General features: G+C 39.5%; 1 protein-coding gene across 2 annotated transcripts in view; it reads right to left on the bottom strand.

The window, feature by feature from the left end:
* Positions 1–16,301, bottom strand: part of TSPAN14 (tetraspanin 14) — a 40,482-nt gene that overhangs the window by 13,906 nt on the left and 10,275 nt on the right. For both annotated transcript variants that reach the window (XM_074874485.1, XM_074874486.1), the window contains exons 2-3: positions 10,744–10,841; positions 2,495–2,545 (exon numbers count right to left, since the gene is read on the bottom strand). In XM_074874485.1, the coding sequence (XP_074730586.1) occupies positions 2,495–2,545; positions 10,744–10,824 (132 nt within the window). In that variant the 5' untranslated portion in view covers positions 10,825–10,841. The remainder of the gene's footprint in view (positions 1–2,494; positions 2,546–10,743; positions 10,842–16,301) is intronic.

The following is a 16,301-nucleotide window of genomic DNA, read 5'->3' on the forward strand; positions in this document are numbered from 1 at the left end:
GGTACGGTTGGAAAAGACCTGCCTGACACAGGGGAGCCCAAAACTGGACAGGGTACTCCAGATGTAGCCCCAAGTGTGATGAACACTGTTGGAAGAAGCTCCTCCCTCAACCACTGGCCACACTGGTGCCAATATAGCTCAGTATGCTGTTGGTCTTGACATGAGGGCACACCTGATATTCAACCTGCTGATGAGCAGGAGCTCAAGGATTTTTTTCCTTGGCATTACCCCATCTCAGGCACAGGATTTTGCATCTGCCTTTTTTTTAATAACTTCCATAAGGTTCCTGTCATCCCATTTCTCCATGCTCTTGAAGTCCCTCTAAATAACAGTCTTGCTTTGAAGTAGACTGACTGCTCCTTCTCCATTTTTTTTGTTAGCCGTGAACTTGCTGGACTGAAGTTAGGCTGACTAGCCTTTAGTTTCCCAGATCTTTCTGTGTGTCCAATAAAAACCATTCCCTGATGAGACAGATCAGTGTTATTCACCTCCCTTCTATTAACACTTTATTATAATTCACTTTCTCTTAGTGATTTTTGCTGTATCTCTTGGGTGACAGATACTAACATCTACCCAGTCTTTATTGTGTAGACTTTTAAAATTTTATGCAATTTAACTTTTACACGACTATTCAGAATAACAAAACCCAGTTACAAGATCAGAAGGATAGGCCAATTAGATACACCAGTTAAACAGACTCGATTTGACTCAAATGGGTAACACAAATCAGGATGGGTAACATTACATACAGTATTTTCAACAGTTCTCACAAACCAGCAATCTCATTTCGATATATTATCAGCTAAAAGATGCATGGGATTTATATCCAGAAAAAGACTGCTCAAGAATTGGTATGAAGTGTAGTCCTAGTGAAAAAAGAAAAAGACAAGAAAAAACAGAGAAGTTAAAGGACTCCAACATACTTCATGTTGCACTCAGACAGGATGTTCAAAACCCTTCCACCACCTGTAGTTTATCTTTGGGTTTACCACTGCAGCACAGCTTCTGGAATGTTTTTCTCTTACTTCCCATCTATTGTTCACCAAGATGTTTATCTGTAAACAGACAGATCTATACAGGCACCACGGCTGAAGAACAGCACTACTAGGAAAGACTGCCCACACAACACAGAACAATAGACATGAAAAATAATGTACAGATTTCATGAGCCATTCAGAAGTTCAAAACCACAGGAAAAGCTTTGAAGAACTTATTTGCAAGATAGGACAGAGCAGAAATAGTTCAGGCAAAATTTAATAAGACAGAAAGAATCTGTCTTTGCCTTTTAGTAACTTCAGTGTACCATAAAGTCCATTTAGCAAATGGAGGTAGTTGTGAGCTAGTCATTTCCAACCACACAGATCTTATGTGCTTCTTTACAGAACAGAAGATCATATCTGAACATGAGAGAATACAAATTCAAGAAGAGTTTAGTACCCTCCCTATAAGGTTGGAAAGAAAATCCTTTTATAACAGAATAGGAGGTAAACGCATTTGTGTGTGGAGACAGGCTGCTTATCAGTGATATCACTAAGCTAGTTGTGAGAGTGTGTGCACACATATATGGAGCATTAAGATCATCGTAAAACTCTTTCACTTCCAAAAAGTGGAGGAATTCCAGAACTTCTCTGTATGTATGCTGCTGCGTACACGCACTCTGATTAAAGAAATGTTACCCTACAATGGTAATTAAAGTGTTCTTACTCAGCAGCACAACTGAACAGTGAGGGCACCTGCCCTGCAATATTAATTAAGATGCAGATCAGTAAATCTGCTAGTAATTGTCACTTTTTCCTGCAGCTTGCAGTCATAAAGCTATGCTATGCTTTATTCATAACAAGGGGGTGAACCATTCATTTCCATACCTATACCATCTCTTCTAACAGGAAAACTCCATAGGTACATGCCCACACAGACTTCTCTGAGGAAGTTATTCAGCTTAAAGAAAACTTTGCCAAAAGTAAGAGTGTTATGCAGCTAAACCACATTCCAATTTTGTTCCTCTGCACAGAGACTTAAACAACTCCACGGGGAGTAAAGTGGAAGACCACAGATAGCCTGAAGATTGGAATACTTCAGAAAGATGGTCCCAAAGATACGTTTGTTTTGGTTTGGGGTCTTTTTAAATATAAAAAGATGTATCTTTTACATTATTCCCAAATGCCTCTCATTTTTAATAAAGAGATAGGTAGGGAAGTGTATTTTAGAAAACATGCTTTCAAAAGAGAACAAGTTCATAAAGACTATTCATAAAGATTAAATTCTCACTAGGATCCTGCTCTTACAAGTTTACATGAAAAGGTCTAAACATCAACAGCCACAACTTAACACCTGATCAGGGACAAGAATGAAACTCCAGCTAAACTCAGTTTCGATCATTTGAACATGGTCCTGAGCTCAGATGCTACATTTAACATTTACTGCTTCCTAAGGAAATAATTTTACTGGGGCAGGAGAAGGCAGCCAAAGTAAGAACAGTCATTTCTACCCTTACCTTTTCACTCCATGCCCACAGACCAGCTGCAAGGAAGGCCACCCCAGCTAGCTAAAACAAGAAGAAAAAAAATGAATTAGATATACTAATCAACAGTCTCACACTTAACCAGTAGCACTGTCACTCAACTACAATAAATATTGACTGTGATCTCAAACAACAGTAATGTGACATTCCTCCTCATGAGCAAATCTCTTGAAAAAAAGGATTTAGAGTGCTTCTCCATCCCATTCTTGCATTTTATGAACTACTTTTTAAAAGTATTTCAATTTGATTATTCATGATTACTCAAGAAGCACAGCACTAAATTAACAATTCCACACAGTAGCAAGTGGGCGTTATCCTTGTCCCAGTGACTTGCTCTAAACCTTTTTACCTGCACACTACTGAAGATTTGAGAATGTTTAATGCATTTTGAGGTTATTCCCTATTTAGTCATTTTATAGTACCACCCCCAGACAGTAGCCATGCTTGACTCTTTATAACTTCTTAGCTTCAAGGCTCATTATATTAGCCTCTTCTTTAATTACAGTTTGTCTTCTGAACGTGTACCTTGTTTAAATCCTTTTGAATTAAACTGAATGGTCCAGCCACTTACTTTCAATAAGCAACAAATCTAATTGACAACGTACAAACTCTACACCAATTCATATGTTTGTATAATAAATATTTCCGAATTATATTAATCCAAATGAAGCAACAGATCCTTGTTCTAGTCTTTCATTTTCTTTCTCCATTCTCAGGCAATTTGTATTTAATATCCAATTTCAACACTCAAACTAAAACGACCTCTCCACAAACTGAGGGCAGCTCCCCCTCATTACTTAAAATGGCATTCTACCCTGCTATGTCCATGTGACCTTAGAAGACAGTGAGGTGCTGGAGCATGTCCAAAGAAAGCAAGGAAGCTGGTGAAGACAGCAGTCCTACGAGGAGCAGCTGTGGGAACTGGGGTTGTTTATAGACTGGAGGAAAGGAGGCTCAGGGGAGACCTTATTGCTCTCTACAACTACCTGAAGGGAGGTTGTAGTGAGGTGGGTGTTGGTCTCTCTTCCCAACAAACTATAGGACAAGAAGAAATGGCCTCAAGTTGTGCCAGGGAAGGTTTAGAATCAGATAGTAGGAAAAAAATTCTTCACAGAAAGGGTTGTTAAGCATTGGAACAGGCTGCCCAGGGAAGTGCTTGAGTCACCATCCCTGGAGGTATTTAAAAGACCTGTAGATGTGGCTTTGTGCTAGACTTAGCAGTGCTAGGTTAATGGTTGGACTTAATGATCCTAAAGGTCTTTTCCAACCTAAACGACTCTATAATTCTATATAAAGGACTGAGGTTCCTCCCCCTGCCCCAAGCCTTACACACATTGACAAGTAAATCCCAACAACTGAAAAAATGCTTTGAAAAAGGGGCCCTTTCTTCGAGGGTTCAGGCAACACAGGCAATTCCCCACAGCACAGACAAGAAACAAAAATGGGACTCTCTTACAGTCACACAAAAAACCATATGTGTAGATTTTAAGTACTGGTGGTTCACTGCCTGCTGACCCTAAACTGCATTCAGGGCAAATTATGTTGTTCTGGGTTTACTCTGCTGGGGCGAGTGGGGCAAAGGAAAGCCAAAAAGGGCTGCAAGTGTCACTCTAAAAATTACTCAAATAACATTAGACACTTCTGTCCAGGCATGAGGTATTATATGCCACATTTTAGGGCTTAAGCACACAGATTAATCAACCAAATCCACTACTAATACATGGGAAGAGTTACAACTGGGCAAAGCAGTGCTAAATTAGATTTCCAGATGTTGCTTAATAAGCAACAGCACAATGACTACTCATCTCAGATTCTGAATGTGCTAAGAACATTTAAAGTGATGATCTGGATCAAAGTACAACTTTAAAAATACTATTAAACACATGGGTATAAACAGAATACTGATCCAGATTACCCCTAATCTTAACCCAGTGATTTTTGGATGAAGAAGTAAAATAGGAAAAAAAAAATCAAGTCATAAAGTTACACAGTGCATGCAATTGACTTATCCTTCGCATTTGGAATTTCTCATTCCAAATGCTCCAGGAATGCTGGGAGACAGGTGAAGACAGCTGGTATAATATGCAGTAATTGGAGTAAACTACACAGTAGACATAGCTGGATCTTTGGGAAATTTTTCTAAAGAAATGAAGAAAAAAAGAATTGGGAAGACACATCTTCCACAGTGTATACAAACTAATGTTAGTGTAACACTAATACTGTGCTATTGAATATACAAATAGGGTATCCTCTTCAGACTGGCTGTCTTTCATTATAATTGCCATCTTAATTAAGTTGTAATAGATTCTTAAGTAAATATTTCATTAGCATGCTTCATTCTCACCTCTGAACACGAACATCCCTCTCATGCTTTTGTAAAGCATTCAGTTTCACAAAACTATGCTACTTTTGTGAAGCTATTTCCATAAGCACCTACACAAACTATCTACAAGTAAACAAGTTTAGCAGCAGAAAAATAACCTTAGTCTCACAGAATCAATGTGGATAAATCTAAAACTTTATTCAGCTAAGACAGAAGTGATTCATAATTCTCACTAGAAGCAGCCAAACTAGATACATAAGGTTTATTTAGAAAAAAGTGAAGTATGATGTACTTGCAGAAGAAACAAAGCCATCAGCCACTACATTTACAGCCACAATTACCAAGACAACGAATTTGCAAGGAAGTAAAATGGCTGTTATTTAACCAAATGAGATTTCTTTGCTTTAAATATCACGTTCAAGATATTTTAATATATCTCATTGAAAACTATTGTAATAAACACCACAGTGATAAAGTTTTAACCTTCATCAGCTCACTGAACTAACTGGCCACGTGAATGGGAGAACAGGCAGCTGAGAAGTAGCAATGCTAACTGAAAGTATTCCTAGGGTGAGAGTGAGAGTGAGCAAGCCAGCTATTTCAAAAGTGAGGCGTTTTGAAATTCACCTTTCACTGGAATCTGGATGATGCATAAGCAAGAACTGGACTACCCAATTCACTTCTATGTCACAGAGTCATTTAAGACATATACTGCATGGAAGGTTAGATGGAAACATACACAAAGCAGCTCCACCACCGTACCCCTTTCAACAGGAAACAAACTAGTAACCAGCATTTGGTCATTTCCTGCTTTAGAACTGAAAAATCCACATTATCAACATATTGCATCAAGCTGTAAGCTCTGCAGGAGATGTACAATACTGATACCAACTCATAGACACCATGCACAAGACCATTAAGCTTAAGCATTATCTGTTCCCAACCATACTTTGCATTCCTTTGACTATGCTATTAGAATCACCCTACTAAGAAAATGGGTCTAGTTTGTTTCTCAAATCTAAGTTGCAGCTAAACACAATTCTTGCAAGACAACCCTTGCACACAAACTGATTTTGCGTCAGCCTTCCTCAAGGTCTCATCAGAAGCAATGGGAATGTATTCTTATTGCTCTCAGTTTTTGTAAGGACAAAATGTTACTCTTACAGATAAAGCTTTTTCCACCCCCTGGACAATCCTATTTTACACTGTAGCCCCACCCATACTGGAGCAATCAGCAGCCTACAGTCCTTCCTACCCTCCTCCCTCTTTCCAGACTTTTCCTCTCAGGGTCAGGAAACCACCTGGTGGTAGATTCTTTCCTCTTCCTGGCAGAGCCTTGCTGTTTTTGATGTTCCTGAAAAACAACATACACTGCAGAAGCAAAGAAAATGTTATGCCGCCTCCTGCTTTTCAAAAGTGAACTCAAAATTCTTTTCCTGAATTTAAGAGAATTTTTGCCCTTCATCGTGTTCAGGGCAAAAATGCTGCATCTCCTATAGCATGAGTGAGAATTTTTTTTTTCCTCCAAAAACCCTTAAAAGTGACACACGAAGCTACAGAGCATTAGAAGTTATCACAGCAGCTAAAAGCTATTTTACCCTCTCCTCTCAACTCACATGCAACCTAAAAGGCTTTGGCAGAGCACACATGCAATCCCTTGCTTCGCTGAAATAGCCACATCCTGGTTGAGGTGCAATTCTTGGACTACACCAAAAAAAAAAATCATCTTTCAACTAGAGACAAAGCAGCAAGCACCAGATACAAGTGATTGAGGCACCACCTTTTATTCCCTGGGCCTTCCCAAATGCAAGCTGGAAGGCACAGAGCAGTGCTGCACCCCAAGACAGGACACCCCTGCACTCCCCCGGGTCAGTCGTCCACCCGCTGCCTCCTCCCTCCACTGGGGTTTGCACAGAAGGACTCATTTGCAAAATGACTCGTAACAGAAAGGTGCAGGAACCAAACCTCTTCACCTTGTATTACCTTTTTTAATTTCATTATGACACATGAAGCTATTTGGGAAAAAAGAAGCTTTAAAACTCAAAAGGAGGTCCAGGCTTGCTGTAATAGGGTAATCTCACTTTAAATTCTGAGCACTCCCTGCAGGGCTATCTTAATGGTTGAAATACTGCCTCATCACTACTCATCATAACAATTGTACTTGGAGAAGTTTAAATCTTATTAGCATGCTGAAAAGCAAGATCAAAATAAACTAATCCCACATTAAAATCATGTCTAGGAAGACAGAGCCTCCATTCCTTTTCTTACAAGGGAAAGCCAAACAACAAATAGACAAGTGATTTTGCAAAGCCAGTTGTACACAACTAACTCAAAGCCATCAGAACTGAACCTTCTATTACCAAGTTGCCTATCTGAAAAAAAAAAACCAACAAATTTCCAAAGAGTGAAGATTTACACATTTCTAAAGGCTGATTAAACTGAGCTTGTCATTAAAATAGCCATATTTGTCCATTTAGTTCAATATTTGGTTCCACTACAATCTATGTGAACTGTATATGAAACACGACAAACTGAAGAAAAGTAACAACCCATTAAAAAGCTTAAATATTCTGTAAACTGAGTCACCATATGCTTTAACTTTAAAGTTTATACAGTCACTGATACTATCTTTAGAGCTACAATGGGGAAGTCAACATGCATCTTTAGTAAGCGTGACAGAACAAATGCAACTATTTACATGCAAGCTGACTGGTCTGTGAATACACTGTCTCTTGAGCTGAGACACAGGTGAGCTACGATCATACCTCCACTAACAGCTTAAGTGAGCTATAGGCTACACACACCTATCTAAATACCATTCCTCATACCCGTTATATATTAGCCACCCTCTCTAACACAAACACTCACAAAACCAGCTCCTACAAGCACCTATCCTGAAGCCAAGAAAAGTGGATCAAGACTAACATTCCCTCCTTAAATGCTGCTTTTCATGTCATGGTTATATTTCCCTTCTGATTTTGTAGTCCTTCAGTTCTTACGGCACACAGAAAATTTACTTTGTTCTACACACAATGGATTTGTCCAATTAAAGAGATTGTTAGACTAGTCATCCCAGCCAGCAGGATGTCATGGGCTCCTGAATCACTGTGTCAGCTAAATGATTCATCCATTGCCTGTAGGAGTGTCTACTCTCCCACTCAACATTTACATAGCTTGTTCTATAACTAAAGGTGCAGAACTCTTATCAAGAGCTGTAGTACACATAATTTACTAGGTCAGCCCAATAATAACTTCTCAGGAGAAGTTTCAGACCATTCATTGAGCCAGCTACCAAGACTACTAGTATTTCAGAAAATCAATTCCTCCAGACAGCAGACCAGCTGAAACACACAAGCTGTATTTCAAATTCTCCTCAATTTTTCTGCATCTCTTTAAAAATGATTCTTTAAGAAAAAGAAAAATCCTTGGATCTTCATTAATTTCAAGAGAATACAGTAAAAGAAATTTGAAGTGAAACTCTACAAGGAGTAAGAAAATAAAGAGACAAAATTAATTACTCTGAGAAAGCAGAGGCAAATTCTTGATAGTCTTCCCAGTAAAGACAAAAAATAAATCAGTTTTTCAAAGGTTGTTTGATCATCAAAAACTGTAAGAGACCCCACTTCATGACACACTCACTAGAAAGCAAGCAGAGGTCTAGAACAATCTTAATATAGTCATGAACAAAAGTGTGTGTCAATGTCTCACATATCCACACACCCCCCTCCACCCCCGCCCCTACCTGCTGAAGAGCATCCACCCAGTTACAAAATGATTTCTCTGAAAACCAGAATAGCTTGGCAGGTATTACTTCTCGTTGCACTCCACTCCACTACAGGTACATAGGAGTTGTATAATATATAAGAAAAATAACTACAGAGCTGGTGGCCTTTGAGCACATACTTTTTGACACAAGGCCATGATGGGAATCCTCAATTGCTAGGGGGAAAAAAAAAAATCATCACTAACAAATATTTACACTATAGCAATATTGTGGCCAATTAACCCTTACTGGAAACAAGTTTCTACACACACACACATCTTTCCTGCCCTGTTATCCACACAAGGATAAACTCCCCATGGCTTAATGCTCCAGTATCATGTTAAAACAATGCACTAATAAACAAGAAGCAGTAACAGTAGCAAAACATTCTGTGGTTTTCAACAACAATACCCATATGTTGCAGTCTCACTATTACCTAACATTCTTATTAGGTTGAAGATAGCAGAAAATTGATGAGGAAGAAGCTCACAAGACTCCCAAGCTCTTCTCTTTGAGCAATTATTTCCTACACTAAAGGTCTTGATTTCAACAGAAAATTGAGCTAGATGAACTCCAGATGTTGCATCAAATCTAGACTTTTCTATGACTCTAGATTAATCTAGAGTTTTGTCCATCATACATGCAGCTTTCAAAAAAAGGCTTATTTTCTACCTTAAATACTGCCAAAGCAGCCAAAACGTGCAGAAAGACCAACCTAGTTTACCAGAAGTTTATGTGGGTTAATCAAGCAAAACACCAAGTCATTACTGACAAGTACAAACAAGACTCTGCAGCCTGCAATTTGTGTTCAGGTACTAAACCCCTTTTTTTACTGAAGTTAAATACAGATTTGGGTAACAATTCTGTATATCTTCAATTTTATGTAGTAAAAAGTTGACATGGTTTAAGGAATCACAGTAAACAAAGCAAATTACTATAGTCTTCTCTAGCATGTCTACTGATCTCAGACAAGTCAGCATCAGGAGAATCAATTTTTACTCTTAACTTAAATAAGTTGATTCAACCACATACCATACTTTCATTCTTACTATCTGATCCTTCTGGCTTTCAAAAAAATCTAAACATCTTTAGAAGAGGCTATCCATACTAAGAAATATTTCAACTCTGTATCAGAACATTAGTCCAAGCTGCTAGAACCTGGCATGTCACTGCATCTGCACTTCTCCATGACTCCCCATGCCTTTCCATGACTGCAGGTGCAAAATCCTAACATTTAACCTGCAAGTTCTGAACAGAATTATCAAGTTTACCTGAACTGCATCCTTACCTTCCCCTTAGACGTGTGTTAACTATCTCTAATGCAATGCTATGCACTAACCTTTGAATAGCCTGCTTTTCCAAGGTAGTTAGGTGCTTCAGTGATCTTGACCATCACACACATCTAAAACCACATACCTGCTTTTGCACCCTTTTCACATTCACAATTCTAAACAAACATTACAGGCAGACTAGTCCCTAGCTAGGTATTTCAAGACAGTATCAGACAATTTTGCTGCCCACAGAGCATGACATTTAAGATCTTGACTATGTTGTAATGCCAGCTGTTGACACATCTCTGGGGCAGTTCCTTTCTTCTCTTCTGCACAGTGTATTTACAGCTACACCACCCCAACAGAGAGATCAGAGATGGTCTGAAAGGAGGTATTAGAAGATACTTAGCAGGGAAGCAACTTAACATACCACTTAAGTGCACTTAAAGGTAGCTTTAACCTTTGCCCAAACACAAGCAGCATTTAATGGCCTCTATCATTCAAAACAGAAAGGCCTTGTCAGCAACTATAGAGACTACACTATTTTCTTTTAACATATCCTGTAAGCAGATCTTTCCTTTCTCCATTTAAAAATACTACAGAGAAACCCATTATTGTCTGCTTCACTGCTTTATCTTCACTCAGAAGGTAAGTCAGGAGGAAGGAGCAAGGAAGGTAACCATTCTGAGGAATTGGTATCCATACAATTTTCAATAGTAATTATTTTCTCACATGGGATAGTCTTCTTCAATTCCAAAACACCAGGGACATTCAGGTAAATATTTCAGCCTCCTCTACTGAACAGAGAAATGAAGTTAAACTGAGGTACACCTAAACTATTTTAGTGACTAGATTTTGTACTCACCCAGAAGACAATGTTGTAGCTGAAGAGCAGGTATTTGTACCAACAGCTGACTTCTGCATTAGAATATCGGTAATAGTGCATCTTCTATAGCACAGCACCTGCACGGAAGAGAAAGAATGAAAAGAATTAGGCAGGGAAAGATTAAGAGTAAAGAATTTTCTTCTAGATCTCTTTTGCTCTCCTGAGAAAGGGGACTATAGTAACCTGTACCATATGCCATTCAGAGATATGCTCAAAGTCAGCTCTGAAACTTCTGTTCACCCTGAACTCCCTCTAAGTATTTGTTGCTTAATAATCCTATCTTCTTTAAGCACCCTTATGTGGTCACAGGGAGGGACACCCAAAAAGGAAACTTGCTATACAGTTAGCCTAGGAAGATCTGTATCAGCAAGTTGACATTCATCCGCTTTCTCACTCCTTCAAAACCATTTTACTTACACAGATGGCTGCTTGGACTTACGCAAAAGTCTAAACACACACCCTGTGGATTGCGCGTCCAACACAACAGCTAGCAAGATGTTAGAAGTACTTACCTGGAAAACCTCAGTGTCTACAGACTGCTAAATACAACAGGCAGTTGTAATCTGTCTTTTCCATACTTTAATGTTTCTTTACCAAATCAGTATGCTGTAAGAGGTTTTGTTGTCAAGAACAAAAGGCCCACCATTAAACAGCTGATCTGCTCTGCAGAGTTTGGTTTTCTTGCTTCCTTACATACACTAGAAATAAGATTCAAATGCAGCTGTTGATCAAATATTTCAGAGATCTACAGCTTTTCAGAGTATAACTAAAGCACCTCTGCATAAATGCCATGCATAGGAAAAACAGAGGCCAAGCTGTTAAATCGAGAACTGGAGCGGGGAAGACAAAGCACTCACACAGCCCTTGACTTCTAGAGAGCTGACCACACAAGCACTGCCTATGACAGAAAAGGAGCAGTTCCACATTTCAGCCATCCACTTGAGGCAAATGTTTTCCTCCCATGTCAGTGAAAGGCTTGCAGCAGGTAAGCAAGCTTAGAGAATTTTCAAACACCTCATAACTAAGAAAGAGACTTCAAGGACTGTGCTGACATGGACATTCACAGACAGCATGCAAAAACCAAGCCTACCCAGCAAAGTCTGAACCCAGTCACCATGGAGCGAAGAACTGAAGATATCCATCACATCCACAGCTATGAGAAGGGAAACTAATTTTTTTTTTGGAAGGGAATCTGCACCTGGGTGTAAAAAACAATCCTACTAAAAGAAGGAATGAAAACAAATACCTGCAGATTTGAGAATCCCATTCAATACACTAAACAGCTTGTTTTAGCTTTTAAGTGAAATATCCGTTATTTTTCAGGACAATTATGGAGTACTACCATCAGTGTCTTATTGGAGGAGCTTATTTTTTGAAATCTCAACACAAATATTTCAAACCTTGCCTTAAACTTTTTTCCTCTGAAGCCAAAACCACACACACACAAACAGATCAAGGACATACAACACACATATGCAGCCCACGAGACTATGGACAGAGATCCCAAATAGATTTCAATTTTCCTTCCAGAGGTCTCCCCCTGCCAGGCATGACTTCCATCTGGAAGCAGACTGAAAGTCCCTTCTTGGTTCGGACACATCCCCCATCCTGCTCTTCAAGCCCAGCCAGTTTCTTTGCTGCCCAACCAAATAGAAATAGTTTTCAGAAATGCAGAGACCATGTAGAAAAATCTAAGGAGGGTACATTTTGGTAGAATATTCCATAGCTTTAAGTAGTTATGCATAAAACAACTGGAAAATCATGTGACTTGGCATACTGAAGTAAGATTACAAGACTTGGACTGAGAATAATTTCTGCTTTTTTCAAGCTAAAATGGCCTGCATGTGCATAAGAGGAATTTTCAGATCCTGCTGAAAGTTGGTAGGTATTACTCAAAAGTCATCCTGATCCACTTGACATGAAACAGATTCATTTGTATATAACAGAGTCAGACATCACCTTAATAGCCTTCATGCATATGCTACCTATGCAGGTTGTTTAAGATACATTACCCACAGGCAACTCTAGATTACTGCATCTGGACAGACACAGTAGCAACTGAAGTCATTAAAAGAAGGAATTACTCTTCCCGATTCTATATGAGGTGGAGTAAAAAAAATCCATACGAGACCGAGTAAAACTGAGTTAAGTCAGAACTAAAACACATTTTCCTCAATAGTGCCAGGAAAGGGACTGAACACACAAAACGAACTACTTATCTGGTTTCAGAGAAACAGCAGAGTCTGGAGAAAGACTGAAGGACATTCTTACAGAAGTAATACCTGCAAAATTTGTCAGGCTAGAGAGTGTGAGCATTCACAATTAATGCCTGAGCTTAGTATTTCCACAGTTCTGATGTTGACTTCCATACAGTTTTAACCAAACACTGAAAGCAAGGTATTTTTTTTTACCTTCCCAAACCTCACCTTATTAACTAAGTTCTAATGCTCACAGTTTATTTATAGCAAAAACCACTTAACCTTTGTTAAAACAAAGAAAGTTTTACTTTATGGCAGTACAGGTAATGACTGGAAAGGACTTTCCTAGTTGGGATCCAGTCATATAGATGAGTTTTGCAATACACATTCCTAAGAAGTTGACAGTTTTGTTTCCTCATGCCCTGGTTCAGCTTTAGTTACTGACCTTTTCAACCCATCCAGCTCCACAGACAACATTTAGGAATCTTACTACTATGAGACATAGTAAAGAAACTTGTTTAAACACCACCCTCCTGACATGCTTTTCTAAGCCTGCAACTGAGAGAATACAAGAGAAGGAATGAACACTTGCTCTTCTCAACTTCATTTCAGTCTCTAGCTCCAAATGACAATTTATATTTCAGCATTCAATAGTCATACACTTGTCCAAGTCAGTAAGTCTGATGGGTCTGGGGAAGAGAGGGAAAAAAGGGGACCCTAGGGAAACAACAGCAGAACCCCACTGATCTGCTCAGAGCCCAAGACTCCATTTGCATCAGTGTAAACCTGTATTATAGCAATACACTGTCTGCCAGCACAAATGTGTTCTCCAGAGGCGGGCACACCAAGGCCTCCATCACTGTTCTGCATCCTCCCCACAAAAATCAGGATCCTGGCAAAAGACAGGAGTGGTAACTGTAAAATGCACATACTAGTAGTAAGAAACATCGCTTTTGCTGCTGCTACCACTACAAAAGAGGAGGCAGTAGGTGGCATTTAGCTAGCACATCATTAAATTTCATACAAGCAGGGTTGTACTAGACAGAAAAGGCTTAAAATACGATCTGTGGCAGAAAGGCAAGCATACCATTTCAGAACCTAAAATACAAACACAGTCTGAAGGCTTACTTTTTGTCAGGCTGCCCTCCCTGGCATTGGGACATACATCCAACTGTTCAAGTCCCAACTTCAGTGAAACTATTCACAGAAGTAAGAGCATCAAAAGTATCCTTACTGATAAGCACCATTCCCCACCTACCACCTCATTTTGACCACCAGCTTGTAAGACATTTCTCCCCACTTCCCCATACAACTGGCAAGATGCCCCAGTCCATGCCAATCACAGTATCTCCACAGAATGAAAAAAACGAAATACTTTTTTTAATGCTCTGAAGTGATAGGGGGCCTAGTACTACCAGTAGTAGCTCCTTGTTGCAAGAAGCTGTCCTGGAACACTCACCTTCTGAAACACCTGCCTATATTAAGAGCAGATTTGACTTACTCCCTTCGCTTATCCTTATCAGAAGTCTTTTGGTTCTTCTTGATGGACCACTGAACACCATATGGAACAGTATAATCATTATTGGAGTGGGAGTGACATTCTGACATAATAAATCTGAAGTGTAGGTGTGTCGCCCTTTTTCCCCAAACACTACAAGCAGAGACCAAGCAATTCACTCAAGGCCACACAGCCACCTTCCCTGTGTTTATATTAAAAGCAGTCTCAGTATTAGATAGGTTTTCTAACGTAGGTGGCCATCTGTTACCAGTCTAGATTGCTATATCAGCATTTCATTTAATTTACATCACAGGCTACATAACTATGGTTAGGCAATACTACAAAACACTTGGAAGACTGAAGTAGTATGTGGGCAGCATAGACTAGTAGCTTTCTCTACTGTGTTTCAGACAAAGCAAGTCACATAGTGTCAGCTGACAGTTATCACCCACTCATGACAACAGGAATTTCTAAAAATTAAATAGAGCACTGCTGCTTTGGTAGAATATATAATTTTGTCTTGGTGTTTACAGTTTTAGTGAGGGAAAAAATGTAGTCGTTCATTAAGAGGCTACTGCCATTTCCAAAGCATTTCTACACCCACAGATTCCACTCTTACCTTCAAAGTGCTACAGCAGTGATATTCATAGTCTATAGATTTTAACACTCACAAAACAGAAGCTGTGATATATTAAATAACCCAATTTGGATATGCAGGGAAATCCTCACAGCTGAGATGCTAGATCTAGAACAAGAACAACTGGAACACTAATGCACATCTCTAAATCTAGGTCCACAAATTCTTTTGACCCTTAGGAAGAATTAATTTTACAAGGCAGACTTAAGTCGCACTGAAGTTCCAGGTTTGGCCAGTACTGCCACCACATGTAGTCCTGATCCCCTTCCCTGCCCCCTCCTAAAATCCACAACCATTAATCATCCTACTCAGGGGAGCAAACAATCACACAGCAAATCATGTAGCAAATCTTGAGATCAATGCTGTGATCTTGTACCATGCACTAAAAATAAAAGAGTTTTAAGCCTTCCAATGTACCTCCCCAGAGCTCATACAAATGCCAGTGTGGGTGCAGTCAGGAGGTGGCAGGAGAACAAGGATGGGAGGCCAGAAGCAGTGCTGGCTTCCAAGAGTGCTCATGGAAGTGGAGCACCCCTGCAATGCCAGCCTACACCAGCACCACAGGCTATATCACATTTGAAGCTAACACAGAAGTGATGAAATCTGGGGGGAAGAGGGGCAGAACTGAAGCAAGAGAAAACAAAGAAAAAAATTCATTTTGTAAGCTGTTGGCTGCTCCCCCCATCATTTATCAATACAAAGCATCAAGTCTATATGAAGCTGGTGAAGCAAATCAACAAAGCAAGAGAACAACACATTGAGGAGCAAGAATAATTTCTGAAATACAGCAAGAGATGCACTTTGGCCTATCGTTTGTTTTGATATGGCCACTTAATGTCATTATTCCATCAGCACCAAATCTACATCAAGAAGCTTTAGTTTGTTCATTCAAGACATAGTGCCATTAAAAATAATTGTCATATTCTTTGGAGGTGCTCAATCAATACAGATTTTTTGTGAAATTGAAAGACTTATTGAAGACTTATTCCTGACCAGGGGATAGTTCAGGGATTTTCTTAGGACCTTTTGAAAACAGAGCAATTAAGATGGACCTACAGACTACTCTTTCCACAGCCCAGAGAGAAGCTGACCACCAAGGGAGTCAGCATTCAGTACAGTATCTGGGTGCTGGGCACCAAATCCTCATGTGTAAGGACTGAGCTGGTGCAACACAAAGGCAAGAAGAACTGACAGGATTTGGAGC

This window comes from Strix uralensis, chromosome 7 (genome assembly GCF_047716275.1).
Source record: "Strix uralensis isolate ZFMK-TIS-50842 chromosome 7, bStrUra1, whole genome shotgun sequence".
In the NCBI taxonomy this organism is placed as follows: Eukaryota; Metazoa; Chordata; class Aves; order Strigiformes; family Strigidae; genus Strix; species Strix uralensis.